The 27,488-nt window shown below is 35.9% G+C and overlaps 1 protein-coding gene across 2 annotated transcripts in view; it reads left to right on the top strand.

The window, feature by feature from the left end:
* The window catches only part of LOC150108851 (helicase ARIP4), a 619,923-nt gene that overhangs the window by 512,401 nt on the left and 80,034 nt on the right, over window positions 1-27,488 (top strand). For both annotated transcript variants that reach the window (XM_090403746.1, XM_090403737.1), the window contains one exon: window positions 17,622-17,824. In XM_090403746.1, coding sequence (XP_090259872.1) covers window positions 17,622-17,824 — 203 coding nt within the window. The remainder of the gene's footprint in view (window positions 1-17,621; window positions 17,825-27,488) is intronic.

Genomic DNA, 27,488 nt, shown 5'->3' with positions numbered 1-27,488 from the left:
ATTAATTATTTTTCTTCTTCTGGTGGGATTTATACTGTGAAGTGCTGTTATGAATCTGTCATCTCTTTTAACACCACTTATTCAACAGTATTCATTATATTAAGTTTTGAGATAAATGTTTTGGTTCATATTCATGAAGCACAATCACGAACATCTTATATCTTACCATTTTAATGATTTCGCCGCTAGAGTTGAGTTTTTATTTCACATAAGATTATAAAATTTAGCGAATTTTGCTATTAGGGAGGTTTAATGACTATTGAAGAGTGGCATTTACCAATCAAGTTGTCTTGTATAGGATCTCCATTCTCCACCCAACAGACTGGGTTCAAATCCTACTGGGATTGTGTGTGTGTGTGCGTGTGTGCATGTGTGTGATAAAAAATAGTGAAACTAAAATGAATGTTAAATAACAGCTGGGAAATTTTGTACAGTATAGAAAATATATTACTGGTATAAAGAATACTGGAAAGACAAGATGAAATTATTAGTATCAATATTTCTAATTACATTATACCAGAAATGGAGATTTCACATTGGCTAAGTGGTTAGCATATCTGTTCACCAACCAACATGCTTCTGGTTTGAATCCCATTATGGGCATGGATGTTAGTGAATGTCTTCAGGTTGATGAATTTCATTGCCATGTGAGACCACCGCTCCATTTATTGGAGGCCTGAAGTGGCTTGAAAAAGTTCCATGTTTTGTCTCCAGAGCAGAGTTTCTGGACTATGTGAAAAAAAGAAAGAAAAAATTACATATAAAATTAATAAAAATAGGGGGGGGGGATTCCTTGCCTGCCCATGGTACGAATGTACTATAGGTTTAAAATAACCTTTTATGGGTGGGAGCTACATAAAACACTTGGTGAAATGAATTCCCACAAGTCTGGATGCCCAAATAAACATAATCATAAAAAAGTTTTTTAGAGGAATGCAAATTAGCATTACCATTCAGAAAGCTGCCATTTGGGTAACTTGAACAAAATAATTCTAAAATGTAATCCTGGTGTCGGGAAGTACATGGAGGAGCATTTTGGGGAAGAGTAACTCTCTCTCATGTTTTAGAATTAGTCCATAGAAGTGATGAAAGATTTGTGGGCAAGATTCACATAATAAAATAAATCATCAGTTGCTTGATGAAATTTGAAAATATTAAATGAAGCATTTCATATAAGTTTCACAAGTCTGATACTTCTGATATCAGGAACAAGAGGGAGGAGTTTTTGGCATTGGTTAGTGCAACCTCAAAAGTTATAGGCATTGGTGAGAGTTGGCTAACTTCAAATGATGTAGTTACGTGGTAGAATGTGAAGGGGTTTAACATTTTCAGGGCAGATAAAAAAAGAAAGGTGGGGGAAGGGGTACTGCTGATGATAGCAGATGAATTGCAGCCAAAAAGAATAGGAGTAGGCAGGAGGGTGACTCTTCATTTGAAGCAGTCTGGTGTGAGATTAAGGCCAATAAGACAAAATATACAGTTGGTTGTTGCTATGGGCCAGAGAGTTCAGCAGATGATCCAAAAGACATGCATTGCCAAATTAGTACAATGAGTAAAGGTCGAGTGATTACTATGGGGGATTTCAACTATGGAGATATAGGACTGATCACATTGCAGGAAGGAAATAAAATTTATACACCTACTAAGAGATAATTACTTAAGGCAGCATGTGATGGAGGGGACTAGGGGTGGGTGGGAGAGTATTGGACCTGGTCATAGGATCAGAAGAGCTATCCATAACCAAGGTGACCACATTGCCATCGATTGGTGAAAGTGACTTGATTGTACAATATGAGGAATATTTTGTCAAGAAGTGGTATATTTTGAACTACAAGGCAGGTGATTATGAAAAGCTTAGGAAGAAGCTTAAATCTGTGCCATGGCATAAAACACTGCAGTGTAAGGAGGTTAGTAGTGCATGGGATATAGTTAAGGGTCAGCTAGAGGGGAGCAATGTTAAATTGTTTACCTAAGGTAAGGAAGGTTAAACAGATAGGAGATAGATAGATGAGTAATATCAATAATGCCTGAGCTGCAGAAGAAGAAATTGCTGTGGAGATGATATAAAGAGAAAGGTGACCAGCAAACTCATGAACAGTACAAGGCTCAGGCCAGAAGGGTGGTACTATGGCATGGAAGGCAAAATCAGATTATGAGAAGAATCTAGCCAAGCAGGTCAAAGGAAATCCCAAAGAGTTCTTTCGTTATGTGGCAGGTAAGAGGAAGAATGACTTTGGAAGATAACCTTAATGAGTGATAATGGTCTCAAGGAGACTGAAGCAGATAAAATAGTTGCATTACTAAGTGACCACTTTGCAAAGGTATGTCATCCTAGTGAGATTACTGCTTTAACCTATGTGACAGACACTAATGTGGGAACAGAGGTGGATGAATTTGAGGTTCTTAGGATATTGCAGAATCTCAATGTAAATACAGCTGTGGGATTAGATGGGATATCAGCTAGGGTTGTGTGAGAATGTGCAAGGGAACTGACAATGCCTCTGACTAAGCTGTTTAATTTAAGTATCGGCTCTGGCAGAGTTCCAAGGGATTGGAAAGAGGACACAATAATTCTCTTGCATAAGGGAGATTCTAAGACTGTAGTAGCAAATTATAGACCAATCAGTATCTCAGGCATGGTGGTACAAGACAAGTACTGGAAAAATTGGTCAAAAAGAGAATTCAAGAATGGATGGATAAAAAATATGATACTCTATGGAGGCAACATTACTTTATGAAGGGTAGGTCATGCCTTGGTAATTTACTAACTTTTTATAATAGAGTAACAGCTCAATTGGATAAAGGAAATGGCTTCATGATGATTCTGCTGGATTTTGCAAAGGCATTTGATCAGATGGATCTCTTTTACTCAAATTAGAACAAATGGGGATGGATATGACATTGGTTGTGTGGATAAGAGGGTGGCTGCTGGACAGATATCAAAAAGTGGTATATGGAGAGGTAAGTGTGCACAAGGTTGAGTGCTGGCAACACTACTGTTTAATTTGTACATAAATGATATAGGAAATAACGTGAAAGGAAATACCTCATACCTCGCTATATGGCAGAGATACATTTGTGGAAAGTTGGCCGCAAAGTGAAATGTTGTATAACGAATCATTTATTTCCATATAAAGCTATATAAATTCGGTAAGAGCCATTCCAATTTTATAAAAAAAATAGAAAATCATTGGGTTTCTGGTTGAAAATGCATTTTTTTATTTCATTTTAAAAATTTATGGAATTTACAACCCTGTTAAAACAAACTTTTATTATCCCAACGTTTCGATCTTCACATCAAGATCAACTGGAGCATACATCAATATACAAGACAAGCTGAGTTACATTATTAACTGTAAGCTAAAGACATTTTGACGTCTCTGCCCTCTTCATGAATGACACAATCCTTCTCCTACAGAACAAATTCCCTCCAGATATCACGCCGCTCTTTGCGCATGTATTACAGTCGGGTTATTTTGTATGGCAAAATGCCTTCTACTTACAAAAAGAAGGCACAGCCATGGGCTCGCCATTAACCTCCCTATTGCTAACTTTTACATGGAACATTTTGAGCAACTTGCCTTAGGTTCCTCCCCTTTAAAATCCAAAGTCTGGCTTAGATATGTTGACGATGTTTTCGCGATCTGGTCCCATGGCCGCCAGACATTAGGCACATTCCTTAGCCACCTAAACAAACAACACAAATGCATACAATTGAAAAACACAACATACTTCCGTTTCTGGATACACTTGTCGCACGTCTTCCTTCTGGCAATCTTTCCTTCACTGTTTACCGGAAACTGACACATAGGGGACAATATATACACGTAAACTCCTACCACCACCCAACACAAAAACTAGGTGTCATCACGCTAAAAAACAGGCCGCAGACGAGCTGTTCCAACGAACAGGCACTTAAAGACGAATTTTTAAATTATCTTTAATACTTTCCAAAAAAAATGGATACAGCTGAAACACTATTAACAAAATTCTCTACAAAACCTCAATAAAAAACAAAGACAAACCAGACTACTGTAAAACTATAACCATTCCCTACATTAAAGGAACATCAGACAAAATAAACAGAGTACTACGAAAATACAACCTCAAAGCCACCTTTAAACCTCCTGCAAAATTAAAAAGCTTACTGAACTCATCCAAAGACCCACTCCCTCCACTAGCTTGCCCTGGAGTATACCGGATTTATTGTACTTGCAACATACCATATATAGGAGAAACAGGACGCACAATTCCTATCAGAAAAAAAAGAACATAAATGACACATTAAATATAATAATTATGGTGAAGTTGTCCTTTCTGATCATGCCCTGAATTCTTTATACAGAATTGACTGGAAAAGCACTAGCTGTCTACATTGCACTAAAACATGGTATGAACGAAAATTCAAGGAAGCATGTGAGATTATTATCATCCACCCCCCAATCTGAACAATAATGATGGTCTAAAAATCCCAAACATATGGAAGGTATATATTCGACCCACGGAACGTTCCTCACTAAGAACAACTATAAACAGGACTGTAGAAAATCCAGTATCTTAAAAGCAAAAATAAGAATTGTAATACTAAAAATAGGACATCATTGTTTCTGAAAGAATGATTATTCCTGTCATCGTAAATAGAATTTAGCTTGATGTAATTTTTTTTTTTTTTTTTTCAGTAGAGATCATCCCAGTAGAATAACGTGATCAAATCATTGTTTCTTTAGCTTACAGTTAATAATGTAACTTGGCTTGTCTTGTATATTGATGTTTGCTCCAGATGATGATCTTGATGTGAAGATCGAAACGTCGGGATAATAAAAAAGTTTTTTTAACATGGTTGTAAATTCCATAAATTTTTAAAATGAATGCTGATCACTGTGTAACTCTAAAAGAAAGCATTTTTTTATTTCATTTAAAATATCGTTTACATTAGTTATTAATAAAAACAAAAATATAATTCTATAATACTAATGAAATAAAACACAAATAACAAAAGAACTTTTTTTTTTTTAATTTTCGAATCAGTCTGATGACGAATTGCATGACATCACTTCGTTAGTGTCACCATGTCTTGTTGTCTGAGGACCCGGTTTAAAAAATTTAACCAACGTTTGTTGTATTGAGTCCCTTTTCTTTTCTTTTTGCAATTCTTTGTAGCAGTTAATAACTGTGTTAATGCCGTGAGAAACTTTTACACTGCGTTCTTCATTAGGATCGTTTTGAAGTTGGATGTTTATTCCTTGTTCGAAATGAGTAAGCGCATTCGATAAATCCTTTGAGGTAAATTGTCGGCTCTTGTTGTTCCTCATCAAATGTACGGTTTGTTTCTAACTGTATTAATTCTTCATTAGAAAGTGGTTCTCTATCAGCATCTAGCAAATAGATTACATCACGTTCTTCCACATCCTCAAAACCAAGTTCATTTGCTATCTTCAATATATTTTGTCTAATTTCAGAAAGGGGGTCAAATTCAGAATCATTACTTATAATGCATTCTGGCCAAATTTTTTCCACACATGGTTCATTGTGATTGATTTCAACTCATTCCATGATTCGCTAATGTTGTCCACAGCATCTTTGATGTTGAATTTTTTCCAGAACTCTTTAATTGACGATTTACCATCGGTTTCATTTATAAGTTTTCAAAAGGTTCTTCGTAAATAATATGCCTTAAAAGTAGCTATTGAACCCTGATCCATTGGCTGGATTAGGGCCGTTGTTTTTTTAGGCAGATATTCAATCTCCACATCTTCAGATAAGTTAACTGGATAACCTGGAGCATTATCCAATAGGAGCAAGAATTTGTTACTTAAATTTTTCTCCTGCAAGTATTTTTTGACATCAGGACAAAAATAATTTTTGAACCGATCTTCGAAGAGTATTTTGGTCATCCAAGCTTTTTTGTTGGACCTCCAAATGACGGGCAATTGTTTCTTGTTCAATCCTTTTAAACCTCTTGGATTTTCAGAAGCATATACCAAAAGCGGTTTCAGCTTAAAATCCCCTGCCACATTCACACCAAGGAGCAAAGTTAATCACTCTTTGGACACCTTATATCCAGATGCAGCCCTTTCGTTCTTTGAAATGTAAGTTCTTTCAGGCATTCGTTTCCAATAAAGTGCTGTTTCGTCCACATTAAAAACTTGTTGAGGAACGTATCCACCTCTTTCAATAATTGATTTCAAAATGTTTGGATAGGCTAGAGCTTCATCAGCACTCGCTGCTTCACCTTTCATTTTAATATTATGCAAATTATGGCGATTTTTAAATTTTTCAAACCAACCGCGGCTTGCTAGAAAAGTTTCATCTGCTGGACCTTCACTAGTATCTTCACTCTTCAAATTTTCAAAAATACTTTTCGCCTTTTCCTGGATAGTAATTTGGCACATTGGCATCCTCCGTTGATTGTCTTCAATCCATATGTTTAATAATTTTTCCGTTCTTTCCATATTGCTACTTCTGTGGCATGTTAATTTTGAAACACTTAAAGGTGCGGCTGACTGTGAATGTGCATTAATTATTTCTTTGTTAGTGCGAATTGTTTGAACTGTAGATTTCGCAAACCCTAATGCCTTACATATATCGACAGTTTTTTCAGAAGCTTCAATACGACGCAAAACATCTAGTTTAGTCTCTAGTGAGACAGATTTTCGGATTCTTTTTTTTAACTCCATCACTCTCCAAATTTAAAGAACATTTCGGACTCATGTTTTCCCCAAATGCATACTAGATTCTATTTTTAAAAAAATAATAATAACAGGTATAATGTACACACTTTATAGCAACACGAATACATACACACTTTAATATGTACTGTATTTACATACAAATGCATATTATGTACTTATCAACAATGTTTATAGTTGAAACAGAATGCAAGAAGAAACAAACACTTCTACTTTTGATACTGAGGATTTACCTAATTTACTAAACTAATCACTAAATGCAACTACTCATGAGCATGTTTACAGAAGGTGGGGACAAATTATGTGCTACGCGAAGATTGCGTGACTACAAGATAACGCAAGTAGCGTTCCTGCACGGAGCAGTGCGGCCGGCCTAGAACACATGACAAAAGATGTACATGGGATTTTCCGACTTTTTGGCCGTATATTGAAAAATTGTAGGCCGTAAATCAAAACTTAGCTATAATCACACAAGGCTGTTATAGCGAAAAGCCGTATGAAGAGGGGCCATATAGAGAGGCATTATTCAGTTGTTTGCTGATGATGCAGAATTAGGTATAGTAATAGTTAGTAATAACAGGCAGACTGATTTATGTATTTTATTTTTATTTTTTATTTTTTTTGTGACTAGTAGATTTAAGTGGTATTTCTTGAACTCTAACTAACTTTTTGAAATTAAATGGCATCCAGTCTCTGCACTTAGTCACCACTATTAATCGAGTTCAGGACTACTGGCAATTTCATGTCTTCATTGACAATAGTTCCACAGACAGCTTCTGATGTTTTGTGTTCCCAAACCATGTTGTTATTGTCAAATAGTGCAAGTTTGATGGCTGGTTTTTGATTTGCGGGGTTAAAACTTCATTTGCAAAATGAAAACATTGCATGCTTGTGCCAAACATTGATTAACTCAAAAACTGGATGAAAAAAAACCTTAGGAAAAGTTTTGCTTAGTCAGCAACTAGAATCAAACATCGAAGTCTATCTTCTGGTTTTCTATTATTATTATTATTATTATTATTATTTTACACCTCTAGGGAGTCCAAGGACTCATCGAGGGAGAGCACCTCCTCTACAGCTCTGTCTCCACTACTCAATCCACCAACGACTGCAACTACACCAATGCCATCTACCGCCGACCACCACCACCACTAGTATTTCCACAAACACTCACAAACATCCATGCCCACAGCGTGATTCGAACCCGCAGCCTTTTGGTCGGAGAGCAGATATGCTAACCACTCGGCCAGCCAGGCCGGCTAACCACACTCTTGCCTTCTGGTTATGGAACTAAAAGATTTTTAACAGAAGCTACATGGATTTCTAATGAGTATAATGATATGACTGCTATAAAAAAAAAAATTAGGATGTTGCTGATTTTAGAATTAGAAGTTACATATCATCCTAGAATTGGCTCTGAAGTTTTAAAAATCAATTATTTCAAGAAATAAGTATTAGTAAAGTTGCTCAAAATGTTTGCCTTTTACTTATATCCAAGTAAAAGGAAAACTATCTCTTACATATTGTAACAATGAATGCATTTATCTCTTTGTCATCGGGACTGGATGGGATATTGGCTCGCATTTTACGAGAATATGCAGGAGAATTAGCGATACCTTTGACTAGGCCGTTTAATTTAAGTCTCAACTCTAGTCCCAAGAGAGTGGAAGGAGGGAAGAATAATATCTTTGCAAAATCTAAGTCTGAGGTAGCAAATTATAGACCAGTTAGTATCTCAGGAGTGGTGATAAAAGTACTGGAAAAGTTGGTGCAAAAAGAGAGAATTCAGGAATGTGTGAATATGAATGAATGGCTTTTAGTGTTGGATTTTGTAAAGTTATTTGACAGGATATTACATGGAACTCTGTTACTCAGACTGCGAACAAATGTGGATAGATAGGAAACTGGTGATATGGATAAAAAGGTAGCTGATGGACAGAAACCAAAAAAGCAGTATATGGAGGAGTAGAATCCAGGAAAAGGCAGTTGACTAGTGGTGTTCTGCAGGTTTCTGTGCTTGGACCACCGCTGTTTAATTTGTATAAATGATGTAGGAAATAATTTGAAGGTAAGCATTCAGGTTTTTTCTTCTGATGCAGAAGTGGGTATGGTAATAGTTAATCAAGAGGATGTAGATAGCTTACATGATGATTTAAATGGCTGACAGTATGGGAAAAACATAATGGATGTCGATTTAATGTGGAAAAGTGTCAAGTTATGCATTTTGGGATACAAAGATTACAAGCTGTGTATCACATTGAGGGATCTGTACTCCAAGAAATTGATGAACCAGGAATTAGTAGACAGAGAGCTGAAGTGTAGATGACATATTTCTAAAGTAGCTAAGGTAGCTCACAAGATTATTTGTTTATTAAAGAACACACTAACAAGCAGAGATAAGGGAGTTATTATTCCTCTTTATAAAGCCTTGATATGACCACATCTGGATACTGTGCTCAGGTCTGGTCACATGGGTTTTTTGGGGATGAGGAAGTGGTGGAGAGGATCCAAAGATGAGTAACCAAGATGGTGAGTGGTCTGTGAAATGCTCCTTATGAGGATAGGTTAAGGGTTTGTGGATTGCAAAAGTTGGTTGATAGGCAAAAAAAAAAGGGGGGGGGGGATATGATAGTTACTTAAAGTTAAGTCATTTAAAGGATTTTTTTAGGATTGATGCAAGGGAAATGTTTCAGCACTTGGCTAGAGGGAGCAGAACAAGAAATTATCCCTGGAATTTGGGTAAGAGTGTGGTTAGCAAGATCATGAGGGACTAGATGTTTCACTTGGAGAGTGGTGAATGAATGGAATGAGTTGCTGAAATCAGTTGTGAATGGTTTGTCTTTTAATGGTCTTGAGGAGAGGTATGATAGTTATTGTGTTGATAATTTGGGCCTCCCTCTCCGAGTCTTAGGACTCCATGGCATTTTTAGGCATTCCCGTGCAATAATAATAATAAATATTTAACAATTAATGCACTTTTCTCTGTGCCATTGGTTGGTCATTTCAGATATAATCTTCAGCGTCCAAAATTCTTTGGTGCAATACATCCCTATCACTTACCTTTTGTACATAACAGTATTGCTTTCATTGTGATTCCAGATGCAGTAAAGTAATGGATTATGATGAGAGATCTGGTTGGCTAAGCCTAAGGATGTCATTAACCATTCCAGTTGTTGCAGTAGTGACAATTCAGATAATCAGATTGCTGCTTGAAAAAATGCATTCAAACTGTACTATCATGAAAATATGTACACCACTATGTCAGTAAAGGAACATTGTCCAAAATGCTGGACAGTCATTTTGTAAATATTTAAAGCAGGGGTCGGCAACCTTTTCAGACTCGCTGGCCACATTCAACTTTTATTTTTAATAATCAGGCCGTAAGCGTTTAATAAAGAGAAAATAGTGAATGAAAAAATACTTAAGTTATCAATTTTTATTATATCAATCTTAAAAAAAACATAGAAATATTTAAAATACAACAAGCATGAAAATGAAACGCAATGAAAAATTATTATAATGTAAAAACAAAGTAATATAGTTTATGCTTCACAATATGTGTATGCCTCCCTGCTTTTGTGACAGTAATCATGAACATTAAAGTCACTATCGATGCCTGAATAAATATCATTAACTGTGCAGTGTCTGTTACCTCAGTACAGGAAAACCTTACTTAATGCGATTAATTAATCCATCAATTAATCCACGTTAAGTGAATACAATAAACGAGGAATAATTATAATTCATCCATCAATTAGCATAAATTTGGAAAAAAAATTACAGTATAAGCTATATTAGAGGATAAAATCATCAAAGTTAATAAAAATCAACTGGTTAAATTTTTACTTAATGTCTAAACATTTGATTGAGCTACTTTTTTACAAAAAAATTAAGTAAAGATGTTTGAATCGTGCTCGACTTTTTCATCTTGTCATGCAATTTGCAATAGCTGGCGATGGCTTTATCAAGAATTTGGTGGACTTCAAAGCTTCGTTCCATATCAGGATCTGCTTCAAACAAAATTTCCTTAGCATACTCAATGTGATTGAAAACTAGCTCAAGTTCTTTTGCAGTTAGCTTCTTAGTCGTAATATTCTCTTCTTGTTTGCACTCCTTATCTTCTTCTACATATGCACTCTGTTCATCTAGTTAAAGGAGATCATTCTTGCTTAACTGTCTGTTCTGAATGGGAATTGAACAAGTTTCTCACATCTTTATTATCCAGTTCATTAAATTCAAATTCTTTTGCAATTGTGCTGATTTCTTCAATAATGTTAGATCTTGGATTTTGCACACGATAAACTAATATAGGCTTGAGTTTAAAGTCGCCTTCTGCTGCATTTCCTCCTAATAAAAGCATAAGACAGTCTTTAGATACTTTGTATCCTGGTTGAGATACTTCCGTTTTGGCTAGGGAAGCTTTTGTTATCATTCCCTTTCAAAAGAGACCAATTTCGTTGACATTGAATATTTGCCAATCATCATGATTACCCTCCTGAATTATGCTTTGCAATTCTTCAGGAAACTTGGCTGCAGAATCTTTATCAGCACTAGCAGATTCCCCAGTTATTCTTATGTTATGCAGTCCAGTTCGATTTTTAAAATGATCAAACCATCCTAAACTCTCAGTAAAGCCTTCATATTCCTCTCAGAATTTGGTCTCTTTCAATGAGGTAAAAATATTGAGAGCTTTTGCCTGAATAGTCCATGTACTAAGAGGAGTTATTTTTTGGTTATAATCCTCAATCCAGAGTGATAGAAGACACTCCCTCTCGATCATTAAATAGCTTCTTTTTCAGGTGATCTGCATGCTTAAAGAAGCAGTAGCAACTTTTCCTTGTTCTTTTGTATTCTTTGCTCTTATTTAATATACTCCAAACTGTAGACTCACTGTATCCCAGGTCTCGTACAATCATTGTATTACTAACACCACTTTCATGTCTCTTAATGACTTCCAGCTTTCTCACTCGCAGAAGATTGGCAACAAAAAATTTCACGTAATGTAAAAAAAATTGCTTTAACTGATTAATCACTCGCTTAAAGGCGGGAAATAGTATCATTTCACTCAATCACGCTAGCTGATTAATGCGCATATCGAATTCGTGTTAAGCGAGGTTTTCCTGTACTTTCATCCATTTCCAGAGCATAACAATCAAATGATTTTGCTTTAAATTAAATTTAAGCTGCTCGAATAAATTGGTACCGATTTCTTCTACTCGCCTTGTACAAGTTCTGGCAGATAAACTAATATCTTGAAATAACGTCTTCTTTTCTGGGCATATTTGTTCAATTATAGATAATAAACATCATTTATAAATTCTGAATCTGTATAAGGCCTTCCTTCTTTCCTTATGAATAGTCAGTCAAAGAAGCTTGTAATTTATTAATTTGATTTTTTCTAAGTTCGCAGTTCAAATCCTTGTATTGACTTTCGTGTTCATTCTCATAATGACGTCTGATATTATATTCTTTCATAACAGCAACACTTTTATGACAAATAAGACAAAGGGACTCATCCCACCTTCAATAAAGAAGTACTTGATTTTCCATTCATCATTAAATCTTCTTCCTTAATCTGCAGTTTCACATTTTCTTGAACCCATTTTTGAAATTATTTTTAACAAATATATATTCTCTGAAAATAATAGTTGACGTTATTGAATTATATTAAAAGACAAACCAGGGTACTCGACTGCAAAAGTGCATCAAAATTTCAGTTGCCATCGGATGAAGTCACCTTTGTTATCCCCACTCATGGTGACTCACACAGTTGTCTCATGCCAAGTTGCACAGCGATATCACGAAGTATAGATATGATATAAAATTATTTTTCATTTATTTTTCATATTATAAAATGTATTAATAGCCTGTGTAGCTCAGTGGACGTGGCGTTTGCATACCACAGTGCTTGACCGCACGAAGGAAGACTTGCTTTCGAATCTGGTCGGTGACTAAAGGAAATTTTTCTAAGCCTTTTTTTTTTTTTTTTTTTTTTGACCAGTTCCCGAGTTAGTCGATCTCTGGCACAGGCAAGCGGGTTTTTCCTCCTGGAAACTCAGGTTTTTCGTCCCATAAACTCGAGAAAATCGACTGTAGAACCCACATTATTTCAGACATTAAATATATTGTGTTAGGATTAGGAACAGCAAGATGGCAGCACTTGCTTAGCCGTCTCTCTTCACTACATGCCGCTTAACTAGTGATAGCCTTGGGCCAGCTATCTCTGATTGGGTCCCAGTGGAGATTGAACTGCCCACTCAGTCTCCAAAGGTTAGATAGGGCTAAAATGGCCTCGCCTACTCCCTCAATGGGAATAAAAAAGCTTTAGCTGTTTTTTTTTTAATGTATTATTTAAATAATTCAACATACAGGCCACATGCCATGTAAGTATGGTCAGCTGTTTATGGGCAGCCAAAAATGCATGTTTGGACCGCATGCAGGCCACCGGTTGCCGAACCCTGATTTAAAACATGTTTACCCACTGAGACAGCCATGCACATATGTGTACCAGTGAACTTGTTGTCGGTTCCCAACAAGATCACACATTTACTGAAAACTGATGTTAGAAATTCATTTAACTGTTGCACTCAGATTTTCACTAGTCCATAAATGCCAATTATGAGAAAATATTAACTCCATGCTAAGTAAACATCAATGAATAAATAAATTAAGTGTACCTATACATATCAGAATTTACAAAACCTTTTTTTTTTCAATTTGCCATGTGTCTTGTAAATGACATAGATGTAAAGACTCTTTGACTTGGCACTCTGAACATATGGGAGAACATATGTAATTAACAAAACATAATATAGTGGCTTTGTAACCTTGGTTTGCTTTGACAAGCACCGACAAGCAAGAACCATGTGATTAACCTATCAAGCCACACCCTGAACAACGGCGAACTTACACTACTGAATAAAGGACTGAACTATGCAATAGCACCTAATAAAGGTAAACAAATTGGATTTTATCTACCACATTGAAAGAGGCATCAGATCCCTACCTAACAATATAGCAGATAAAATACGACTAGAAACCAGTAATGTCCTGAATACTAAGAAAACCATACAGAACAACCTGACAAAAACAGAATTAGCAGCGATTAAATCATTAAAAGCCAAACAAAACATAATAATAACGAAACCGGATAAAGGCAATGCCACTGTTGTCCTTGACAGGTCAACATACGTACTTCAAATGAATCAACTAGTAGCCAATAACAACACATATAAAATGGTAAATTATAACCCAACAAAAAGAATAAAGGATAAAACAGAGAAACTACTCAAGTCCGTCACTTCTTGGCCACCAAACACGGTTAAAAAACTCAAACCCCACTATGCCCCCCCCCCCCCCCCAGAATATATGGGGTCCCAAAAATACACAAACAAAATGTGCCCCTTCGACCAATCGTGGAAGGAATAGACAGTCCCAATTACCACCTAGCCAAGAAATTAGCGGCAACACTCAAGGAGTTGGTAGGTCATTCCCCCTCCTACATAAAAACACACAACACTTTATAAACATAATCAAAAACACAACACTCGACAAAGACGACTTATTAGTCAGTTTTGACGTTTCTGCCCTTTTCACTAATGTCCCCATCAATGACACAATTCTCCTACTACAGAACAAATTTTCGCCCGACATTACGGCCCTCTTTGCCCACGTACTAAAATCCGGTTACTTCGTGTGGCAAAACAAATTCTACCTACAAAAAGAAGGTACAGCCATGGGCTCACCACTATCCCCCCCCCCCCCCCAATCACTAACTTCTACATGGAAACCTTTGAGCAAAGGGCTCTTGATTCCACCACGTTAAGACCGACAGTCTGGCTTAGATACGTTGACAACGTGTTCGCAATCTGGCCGCACGAGTGACAAATGCTAAACACATTCCTCAGCCACCTGAACAAACAACACGAACGCATACAATTTACCATCGAAATCGAAAACCAAAATTCGCTCCCGTTCCTAGACACACTAGTCACACATCTTCCTTCAGGCAGTCTATCCTTCACGGTCTACCGAAAACTGACACACACTGGCCAATACATACATGCTGATTCATACCATCACCCATCACAAAAATATGGAGTCATTAACACCCTTTAAAACAGAGCCACAACTATTTGCTCTAACCAGCAAGCCCTGAAACAAGAACTAAAAATCATTAGTGACACATTCATAAATAATGGCTGTAACGAAAACACTGTTAATAAAATACTCTATAAAACTACAACAAAAATGAATCTAGATTACAGTAAAACCATAGCCATCCCATACATTAAAGGGTTATCAGAAAAAATCAACAGAATCCTACAACATTATAACCTCAATGCCACTTTTAAACCACCCACTAAACTTAAAACCATATTCATCTCCTCTAAGGATCTTCTCCTCCCATTAGCACATCCTGGAGTCTATTGCATCCGCTGCACCTGTAACTTACCATACATTGGTGAAATAGGATGGACAATCCCTGTATGCAAGAAAGAATACATTAGACACATTAAATATAACCATTATGGTGAAGCAGGCCTCTCAGACCACGCACTCAACATCTTACACCAAATCAACTGGAAAAGCACCTGCTCCTTACACCGCACAAAAACCTGGTACGAAAGAAAATTTAAGGAAGCCTACGAAATCCTGATAAACCACCCAAATATCAACAACAAAGATGGCATGAAAATTCCAAGGATCTGGATGGAACACATTCAGCCTACCTAATATGAAGGATCCAGCATAAGTCAAGACTCTAGCCAATCCTTAGCTAGAGTCTTGACTTATGACTTAATTAGAAACCATTCCATACCAACTGGCTGGAATGATGTTAATATATGTATATAGTAGACAACACTAATAATAGGACTCTAGCGTTGATGTATAATTTTTTATTTTTATTTATTTTTTTTTCCACCAGAGGTCAGGCCGACAATTGTTGTAACGGTTGGTCAGTGTCTTTAACAAACCAGTTTGATTGTAGTATAGCTTGTTTCCTGTGTATAGTTATATGCTCCAGAAGATGACCTTGACATAAAGGTCGAAACGTCGAATGTAGATTTTAGTTCTATTAAACTAAAGTTTTTATTCAAACACGGTAGTTGTCTCCATAATTTTCAAAAATGCATTCGGATCACCGTGTAACCTAAAAGAAAGGATGGTTTGCTTTGACTTTAATCCCGATCTTTCTCTTAAAGTTTATAAAATTTTATTGTTACTTGAGAAAAAGAAACTTAACAAATGTTGCTTTTTTTTTTTTCCTACCCATGCAGCACATACAGTAGGTAGAATACATGCTCCAGTATAGCATGCATTTTACATATCTGCATCTTCTCAGTGTGATAAGTCCATTATTTAATTAGGAAGTTGGGATACAGCACTCATAATCTCTTCCAGTGTTCCCCTCTAAATTTTGCCAGCCCATATGCATGTGAAAAGCATTTTATCTTAAATCTGCTTGGCTACAAAAATCCATCACCTTTTGTCGGGTTCAACTGACTGCACTGCCAAGACAGTAGACAAAACCAGGGATGGGCAACCTGTGGTGCATGTGCCAAAAGTGTCACATTAGACCCCCATTGATAATAATAAAAAACATGCCTATTTATGCAGAAAGTATTAACTAAAAACCAATTTTTAGAAAAAAAAGCTGAAACTTAGTAATTATTTTTAGCAATTTTTATTGTTTCATACACATCTTTTGCACATTCACTTGTTTGATCCTGAGGTGCCAAAAATTAACAAGAGCACTGCGTTTCAGGTTTTTGTCAGTCAGTTTACAATTGATGCTCATGTGCTACGGAGTTGTGCTTTGTTCATCCTTTATGAATATTTGCAGTTTTGAACTTTTTTGAAAATCAAGCCTTGTATTTACATTCAGTTATCCATCACAATGCAAAAGAAAAACAGAAGGTGATAGTAAGCGTGAATTCAGTGAACAGTTGGAAAATGAGTTCTTATTTATAACAAATCCATCAGGAAAACTGTTGTGCATTGTGTGTTTGTGAAAACACTTTCTCACATAATAAGAGACATCACCTTAATAGACACTATAAAACACAACATCAGATTGAAATAGAAGAAAAACTGAAGCTAGTGCTCGAGTCTGAGTTACGGAGAGAGAGAGAATCTTGTTTTTATATTAAATCAGTATATCATGTCTATATTAACATTTTTACTAGGAGTTTTTAAGGGTACAAGAGTTGTGTGGCACATATGAACTGATATGTGAAAAAATTGTCACATGGAACATAAAAGGTTGGCCACCCTGCACTACACAAATATGCCTCTCCAACTTGCTGACTCCCAGTGTCAGTTCACCCATAAGGCACAGACTAAAAGTAACTAATTAGAGTGTATTAAGTTAGAATGAGTTAGAGTAATATTGGAGTAGAGAAATTACCAACTAAACAATAAGTGAAGTATGATTTATCACTATATTACACGTAATTCGTTTTTATAGCACATTCAAAAAAAAGTATTGACTGTAAATTAGAAATTCTGAAAGGAAAACTTTTGTACATATGCACATGCACACACAACTTAGAGGTGAACATTGCACTCTGCTGATAAGAAATTAAATTTCTTAATAAAAATGTGGTTAAAATGAATGTTAAAACTAGAGCACTAAAGTTTATTAGAGACATTATGATAAAGAAAAGAAATTGTTCCTTTTTTATGGAAAGCAATTTCATTTCTAGTGATTGTTAGCATAAAAAACATCCACAAGATGTTCACTATATGCAAAGCACGGACTCTATCATCATTTATTGAGCAGTACTCATTACCTGACCTGAAGGATCATAGCATGTCCACAGCAAATTTAGTCTTAAAATATATTTAGGAATAGATGACAGTGACTTTATGCTCATTCTGTATCTATTAAATCATGTTCTATACATGAAATTGTTCGTTATTTTACAGATCAGGACCATGGTTCAGTGGCTCATCTGTTCATGTTCTTCCAAATCAGTCAACACCTATTCCCATGCAACCTCTAGGTACTTCCCCATCTTCAATGCATACACCAGGAGGAACTGGTGCTACACCACTCTCTGCATCTCCTCAGTTAATGAGTGCATTGTTTAGGCAAGGAGTTATGATGCAGAAACTCATAGTCCCTACTGGTAAGAAGTAGATTGATTTAGCAAACTTGTGATTAAAATGGATATTAAAGCTAGAGCATTAAAATAATGTTGCAATTAACAATGATATTATATTGCAAATGCAAAATTCCTAACATTCCCTTGTAATGTATAATCCTTAAATAGCACACTGCTGCAGAAATATAATAATTTCGTGCTAACTACTGAAAAGTCCTAATCCAGGTCCCTTGGCGATAGTGTTATTGTATAATATAAGCACGTACACACAAGAAAGATATTTAATTAGCCAAATATTTCGGTCTGAAAATTGCAGACCATCTTCAGTGGCAATACAAGAGCAGTTTTAAAAAATACAAGGCGGAAAACTAACAATAGATCATTTATAAATAGAACAAGCCGCGTGATGTTATATCACTAAGTATTAAAGAGAAATATTTTTAAAAGACATGATTGAAATAAAGATATTAATTCATAATTTTAAATAACATAAAATTAATATGAATTAATGCGTTATCCTGATTAGACTTTCCCAGATTTTTGATACAGATATACAGTCATTCTGATTCAAGTTAGGATGATGGAGTAAGTCCTCTACGCTTTCTTTGAATAAATGTTCAAATTTATAGCGGGATCTATGTTTTTGACCAGAGGATGTTGTGGTTAGTTTCTATCCCATGCTCAGCCAATCCAGATTTTTCGGGGTTGTTGTGATGAATGGAGGATTGATATTCTTGGATCCTTTTTTCTAGAGAGCGTTCAGTTTGTCCAAAATAGGAGAGATCACAGTTGCAGGGAATTTGATCAACTCCAGGAAGAGACATAGTTGAGCGTTTGTCTTTAGAAGAAGGAAAATGGGAAGATAATTTGTTAATAGGTGAATAAGTAGCTGTTAACTCGTATTTCTTCAGAATTCTTGAAATAGATTCTGAAATCCTGGAGATGTATGGAATTGGAACTCGACATATTGAATCTTTGTTGTTTAGTGGTGGATTATAAGAATTGAGAAGATGTTGTGTACTCTTTTCGGAAAACCCATTGAGTTTCATGTGCTGTTGGATAGTAGAAAGTTCTTTCTGTAGAAAATTAGAAGTAGAACAATTAGTTTTGGCTCTTCTGATTAGACATTTTATGATTCATGTTTTTTGACAAGGATGATGGGCAGATTCTTTCAGAATATAACGACCTGTGAATGTTGGTTTCCTGTAAACTGTACTTGTAAGAGTATTTGAAGGTGACCTGATGAGGAGAATGTCTGAAAATTATAACTGCTTGTTTTTTTCCATTTCCATAGTAAACTTTATACGATGATGTAAGTAATTGATACTGTTTAAAACAGAAGGTAAGGAGTCTTTGTTGTGAGGCCATACATAAAAGATGTCATCTATATATCTTACCCAAAAGGATGGTTGAGGGAATATAGATGAGAAGAGGACTTTTTCTAGATGTTCTAAATAAAAGTTGGCTAAAGCAGGAGAGAAAGGACTTCCCATGGCCGTTCCTTCTACTTGGCTGTAAAATTTGTTTTGACATAAGAAATATCCAGAGTGTATTATGAAATCGAATAGTTTTATAATGTCTTCTGGAAAGATGTCAGCCAGTAATTTTAAAGTCTCCTTGAGAGGTACATTTGTATATAAAGATTCTATATCAAAGCTCACCATAAGATCTGTAGGTTGCAATGAGATATTTTTCTAAGAAATCTGAGGAGTTTTTAAGAAAGGAACTAGAGTTGCCTATGTGAGATTTCAATAATTTAGCTAGATATTTGGCTATACGGTAAGTAGGAGAATCAATACAATCTACTATTGGATGAAGAGGAAAGTCAATCTTATGTATTTTAGGAAGACCATAAAATCTAGGAGGTCTTGTAAAATGAGTTTTAAGTCTTTCAATTGTGTCTCTATCTAAACTGATGACTTCATCTAGGAGAGAATTTAATTTCTTTAGTCTGTTGGTTGGATCATAATCAAGTTCTTGATATGTGGAGCGATCTCGAAGTAAAAGAGAAAGTTTTCTTCTGTAATTTGCGGAGTCCATAATTACTGTTGCTTTCCCCTTATCAGCTTTGGTGATAATGAGGTGATTGTTTTTTCTCAAGGACTGTAAAGATTTCATTTCAGAAAGAGATATGTTGGAAGGAGGAAGTTTGGCCTTAAGTAGAGAAGAAGTGACTTCTAGGCGAACAGCATTAGCTTTATCACTAGTTAGATGACTGAGGTTCCATTCAATGTTAACTAGGAAATCTTGAACGAGGTCAGCGCACCGATCTTTAACCTTCCTCTTCCAAGTTCTCCGGTCCAGGGTATCCTTCGGACTCCATCCTTTCTCCCTAAGATCCTCTGTCACCTTATCCCTCCACCTGAGCTTGGGTCTGCCTCTTTTCCTCCTTCCCTCCAACTCCATATACTCCACTCGTTTACCAACATACTCCTCACCCTTCCTCTCTACATGTCCGAACCACCTCAGCCTACTTTCTTGTATCTTCTTGCCAACTGGTCCCACCTTAACCGTCCCTCTGATGTAGTCATTCCTTATCCTGTCCTTCTTTGTCACACCACTCATCCATCTCAACATCCGCATCTCCGCTACCTCCATCTTCCTCTCCTGTGCCTTTGTTATAGGCCACGTCTCCGCGCCATGAAGCATCGCCGGTCTCACCACATCTTATACAGCTTTCCTTTCCTCTTACAACTCACTCTCTTGTCGCACAGGACCCCGCTCATCTTCCTCAAGTTCATCCAGCCGCATGTTATTTGGTGCTGTATTTCCTCATCCAGGTCACCATTCCCCTCAATGACTGACCCAAGGTACTTGAATTTCTTCCCTGAAATTAGCCTTTCACCCTGAAGTCGTATGATCATATCCTCGTCACTCCCCGTTGACATATATTCAGTCTTCTCCCGGTTAATTTTCATGCCTCTCTCCTCCAGTACCTTTCTCCACTCTTCCAGGGTATTTTCAAGCTTCTCTCGGGAGATGATTCACATAGAACAATGTCGTCGGCAAACAGCATGCTCCATGGTGCCTCCTTCTTGACATCCTCTACTAGTACATCCATGACCAGGTCAAAGAGGTAGGGGCTCAGAACTGACCCTTGGTGTAGCCCTACGACAATGGAGAACCCTTCTGTCATGCCGACACTAGACCTGACCTGAGTTTCTGTTCCCTCATACATCTCCTTCACCATCCTCACGTACTTCTCCGACACCCCCTTCTTCCTCATACACCTCCTGCCTGGCCATTCTGTCGTATGCTTTTTCCAGGTCTATAAACACCATGTGCAGCTCCACTTGCATCTCTCTATATTTCTCCATCAATCACCTTAGTGTAAATATCGCATCCGTTGTCCCTCTTCCTGGCATAAATCCAAACACTGCTCCTCACCAATTTTCGTTTCCTGCTGTATCCTCCCTTCAATTACTCTTTCCCATATCTTCAATGTGTGTGATATCAGCTTGATCTCTCTATAGTTGCCACAGTCTTGAACATCTCTTCCTTCTAACTAGGAAATCTAGATACAGTATCTTATTAGGAACAATAGAAAAATCATGTCCTTTTGAAAGGATGAGGGTTTCGCTATTTCTTGTGCAGACATGCTTATATTATACAATATTTATGTCACAAGTATCCTTAAAATATCAGATAGTGTTATTCTAATAGAGCAGAAAGAAGCAGTGGAAAAGAACAAAACAAAGAAACATTATATACCACTATAGCATTGTATTCCACTGGGAGTGATAACTGTATAATTTATGAATTTATTATGAACCTTACTGTGATGTTGATGTTTGCGAATATCTTTATGTGGTAAATAATTTTCATCATCCAGTGTGTGAGATCACCACCTACTTTATTGGAAACCTGTGAAGTGGTTCATAAAAAAAAAAAGTACTATCTTTGGTCTTTAGAACAGAGGGGTACCTACAGTACTTATCCCACTAACAGTGCACAGTACTAATTGTATGATAGGCTTACAATCTACCTTCTGTAATGGAATTCACATAAGAAAATGAAGCCAAAGACAACTATTGAATTATTTTATTATTCATTAGTAGTAGTCAGTGATTTTATAATGTCCTGGGCTATGATTTAACATTAGTATTTTTTAAATTGCATTACATGATTACTATAAATTCTGTTGTAAGAAATGCTGCACTTTTATGAACTGCTGCCAAAAAGTCTCATCATAACAGTTGTATTTAGATCAACCAGCAGATGCATCAGAATATATGCCTTGATATTGTTCATATACAGAGTACAAACAGAACCATATTCAGAAACTGAAAGAGGGTCACACCCTGAAGAACATAAAAACATTTGCTGTCATCATAATGGCAAGTCAGGCCATGCTTTGGATACTCAATCATACAGGATTAAATAGAATTACCTTCTTGCATAGAAGTACTGCAAGAACTGTAGAATCACTGATATCTAGCTAGCTTGTGAATCTGTGTATGTGTTGTTTAAAGCCAAAAGGTTTTTATGTCAGTTTTATGCAACAAAAATTTCTGCAAATTATACGTCAGTATGATGAGTGGACTTAGAGTTAGATAGTCTGGAAATCCTACCCTAGTCATTACAGACCAAGGCATGTGTAGACACTGACTAGAATATAGAGTTGTAATAACAAGAAGCGTAAGCTATCACAATACCTTCACACAACTATTGTCACTAAAATAAAAAATACATAGTTCCTTACACTTTATATGGACAGATATATAAAATCTACTGTACATAATATATTTCCTCTTCTTTTATCATCATATAATTGCACTGTTAATAACAGGACAAAATGAGAAATAAGCTGTTTCATACTATGTCAGTTATTAATTTTTTTTTCTGATAAATTATTCAAAATGGACAATTTGTTTTATAAAGGAACAAAAAAAAAAAGTATATATACACAAAAGACAGCACAAGAAATCATCATCATTCAGCCATTGTCATTCTACTGCTGGATGAAGACCTTTCCAAAATTACTCCAACACTGTCTGTCAGTGGCTCTCCTTCCCCATTTCATTCATGCAACTTTGATTATATAATCAATCCACCATGATTTGGGACGGTGGCATGGTAATTTTTCCTCTCATGGAATCCAATCCAGTATACTTTTTTTGTCCATTCTTGATCTTGCCTTCGAGCAGTATGCCCAGTCAATTGCTACTTCAGGTGTTTCACTCTTCCTGAGATGTCAGAGAGTTTGGTTTGATTTCATATTCATGTACTCCTTTTGTGATCCAGTCTTCTGATACCAAGAATACTTCTTTCTGTGCTAAATTATGTTGTTCTTGATTTTCGAATTTAATTTGCATTTATTGTCTATGTTTCACATCCATATGTTGATATATGAAGAATACATTGAACAAATGCTTTTCACCCAAGGAATATGTCATTCTAAATCGTTGTTATCTGCAGTTGTTCTGTAATTTCAGTGAACTGGCCCATCACTTGTTACACAACAACTAAACCTTATCATCATCTTCATCAAATTCCTGATATATATCCTTGGGGGGATATACAGGATATAGATATTATGATGATACTACGTGAAAAAGTTACATTATCACTAACTTCCTATCGACAGTTTTCTCCAAATTAATCTGTTATCTGTCAAAATTCCAATCTTATCAGAGTCTTATATTTCTGTTTTTGAAGGCACGTTTTACTGTACCATTGCACCTAGATCTTGGTTTTCCCCTGGATCTTTTTCCTGCCATCCTGCCAAAGAACATGTGTTTTGCTAGCCTTTCCTCTCCTCTCTCATTCTATTTAAGTGCTCATACCACCTCACATTAGCTCTGTTAACATATTCCTGAATACTGACATTGTCACGGTCTTTCATAATGTCCTCATTTTTAATATGATACTACAATTGATGCCATCTGCTCACTCTTCTAATCTCTCTCATATCAGTGGTCTTTAGTTTTTAATTAAGCGTTTTATTTCTAACCCTAATTTCAGTTCTCATATCCATAACTTAAAATTGGTTTGAAATTAATCTGTTATCTGTCAAAATTCCAATCTTATCAGAGTCTTATATTTCTGTTTTTGAAGGCACGTTTTACTGTACCATTGCACCTAGATCTTGGTTTTCCCCTGGATCTTTTTCCTGCCATCCTGCCAAAGAACATGTGTTTTGCTAGCCTTTCCTCTCCTCTCTCATTCTATTTAAGTGCTCATACCACCTCACATTAGCTCTGTTAACATATTTATGAATACTGACATTGTCACGGTCTTTCATAATGTCCTCATTTTTAATATGATACTACAATTGATGCCATCTGCTCACTCTTCTAATCTCTCTCATATCAGTGGTCTTTAGTTTTTAATTAAGCGTTTTATTTCTAACCCTAATTTCAGTTCTCATATCCATAACTTAAAATTGGTTTGAACACATTTGTATGCAGCTAGTTTTGTGTTTTGACTAATTTCTCTGTTGTTCCATATAAATTTATTATGTTGACTTCCTTCCAACCAGCTTTGCCGCCTAATTTTGCCAAATTAGCCAAAATGTTTTAATTTTATGTTGCTTCCACCCACAAAAGGTTATTTGCAAACCTATAGTACATTTTGTAGCACTTGGTGGAATGGATATTTTTTTTTATTTTTATCAATTTATATATCATTATCAAATTCCTGATATATAACCACAAGGGGTGTACAGGATATGATAGTACTACATGAAAAACTTACATCACCACTAACTTCCTATCTACAATTTTCCTCCAAATCAATCTGTTACCTGCAAGACTCCAACATTATCAGATCTTATATTTCTATCTTCTAAGGCACTTTTTACAGTATGAATCTACCTAAATCTTGGTTTTCCTCTGGGTCTTTTTCCTGCCAAAGTGGCAAAGAACACTTGTTTTGCTAATCTTTCCTTTCCCATTCTGTTTAAGTGAATATACCACCTGAGATTAGCTCTGCTAATGGATTCCTGGATTCTAACAATGAAAAGTTCTTTCGTAATATCCTTGTTTTTAATATATTGCCACTGATGCCATCTGTTCATGCCTCTAATCTTTCTCAGGACTCTCATAACTGTGGTCTCTAGTCTTAGATCAGGTGTTTTATTTGTAACCTGGCTCTCAGATCCATAAATTAAAATTGGTTTGAACACTGTCTGTATACAGCTAATTTAGTGTTTTGACTAATTTTTCTCTTATTCCATATAAATTTATTCAATTGACTTTCTACCATACTAGCTTTGCTGATTCTGTTGGCTATTTCCATATTTAATTTACCATCTTCAGTAAAAATCGTGCCTAAGTAGCTGAAATGTTTTACTTGTTCCACAGGTTCTTCATTCACAACACAGTTGACATTTTCAATGATTCTGCCTATTTTCATTGTCTTTGTCTTTTTATTGCTGACCTTCATACCATATCTATTACGACAGCTATTCAATTTAGTCAGAGAATCTTGCAGACTTATAGCAGATTTATTTAGAAGTATAAATTGTTCTCATAAAGTAAAGAGTTGAGATTAACATCTCCAATTTTGATATCAGATTTAATACCACTTTCCCTCATAATGTGATCCATATATATAATGAATAACAGAGAGGAGAATTTACATCCTTGTCTGACACCAGATTTAACATTAAACCATCTTCCAGTACTTCCTTCAATTCTAACTGCTGACTTACAACTCAAATAAAGACTAAGTATTGCTTGATATAATGCTCCATTGACACCATACAATGGTAGCATTTTGAATAGTTTTTCTCTTGGCATCTTGTCATATGCCTATTCCAGATCTACAAAACTTAAATACAGATCTTTGTTACATTCCCGTGATTTCTCAACTATTTGTCGTAAAGTGAAAATCTAATCTTGACAGCCTCTATTTGGCCGGAAATCCAGCTTATTCTTCACCAAGCTTTTCTTCCACAGTCTTTCTCAAGAGTTTCTCACGTATGCCTGAAAAATCTTACCAGGAACATTCAGTATGGAAATACCTCAGTAATTCTCACATTCAGTTTTATTTCCCTCTTCTATATATGAGTACTATGAGAGCTCTATTCCAATCATCTGGAATTCGTCCCTCTGTCCAGGCCTTTTGAACTATGCAGTGAAGCCATCGTAAGACTTTTATACCTCCATACTTGAGCATTTCTGGTCGAATATCATCTACTCCTGCTGCCTTTCCACATTTCAGGCATTTGATGTCTTTTTCTACTTCAAGTATGCATATGTATTCCTGATTGCATGACTGTTGAGTGTTTTTTACAACTGTGCTGTCACTGATTGTTTCGTTTAACAATTTTTCGAAGTAATTACTTCTTACATCAAGATTATCTTTTTCCCCAGTTTCGTGTTACCTTTATTATCACTAAATCTTTTTACAGCACTCTTTCCTCCATTTCTGAGCTTTTTCAACAGCCTCCAGAATATTTTGCCACCTTCTTGATATTTATTTTCTATGTTTTTTACCAAAATCTTCCCATGACATTTGTTTAGCTAGTTTTTTACAGTGATTAGCTTTCCTACATTTGTCTCTGCATTCTCTGAGAGCACAAGCTAACTTATTTGCCAGGAACTTTTGATATGCTTTCTTCTTTTCCTTCACTGCCTCTTTAACTTCCTGTGTCCACCATGGAGTTCTGATTTTTCTATCCTTGCAGACAACATCACCACATGCCTCGATGAATGTTTTCTTCAGAATTTGCCACTGAATCTCCAAGGTTTGGATCCTGTTCTCAAACTTTCATTTTTTGTCGAATAATGTTTGTGTATTTTAGCCTACAATTCACATCTGAGAGCTGCTCAACTTTTAAAGCTTTGTTTTTTTTTTAAACTTTTTTTTAAAAACAGCTTTAAACTTTCTCATATGTTCTTCTTTTCAAAGTGAAATTCAATTTTATCTTGCTCAAGACTAAATGGCGATCACCCCCAGTTTCAAATCCTCTGTACACTCTAGTGTCCTTCACCAGTGAGAAAACATCACTATCATCAATAACAGTCAATGAGACTTTTCTTATTCCTTTCCTCCTCTCCATGTGAATTTGTGTATATTTCTATGTTGGAACATTGTGGTAGTAATAACCAGTTCATGTCCTGTGCAGAAATCCAACAGGCATTTGCCATTATTATTAGCTTTGCTCTTTTCTCCAAATTTTCCCAAAATATTTTTTTTTATGTCTGACAATCATTTCCTACTCTGCTATTTAAATTCACAACAAGTACCAACTTTTCCTTTTTCATTGTGTCAGTTGCTTTCTCTAATGCCTCAAAAAATTCCTCCACTTCTACCTTAGTAGAACCTTCTGTGGGACCATAGGCACATAGTTTTTGCCTATTGTCCAGTTCCCCATTCTGATATTTGCCCACATTACTCAACTTGATATTTTTTGCCATTCAAGAAGATTTGCTTTGTATTTTGTGTGCAGTACTCTAACTACATCTTCTTTTTCCTGATTGTCATTGCCTGTATATAACATTTTGTATTTATTGCTCAGAAAGATATCACCAGTTTTTGTCTTTTTTGTTTCAGTCACCCCTATTATGTTGATCTGGTACTTATCCAATTCCTTAGCTAGCTCAATAAAAACCAAAATATAAAATGATGGTACAACATAACAAAATTTCCAATTATATATATATATTAAAATTTATTTTTCATAGCCTTTAAAGGAATGCGGAGAACCGACCAGGGCTTCTGACCTAATGTCCAATCCTCA

The sequence above is a fragment of the Typopeltis vanoorti genome, chromosome 2, assembly GCF_054136105.1.
Source record: "Typopeltis vanoorti isolate ZY-2024b chromosome 2, IOZ_Tvanoo_1.0, whole genome shotgun sequence".
Lineage (NCBI taxonomy): Eukaryota > Metazoa > Arthropoda > Arachnida > Uropygi > Thelyphonidae > Typopeltis > Typopeltis vanoorti.
Note: the sequence above shows the minus strand (reverse complement) of the source record. Positions and strands in the feature narration are given on the sequence as shown.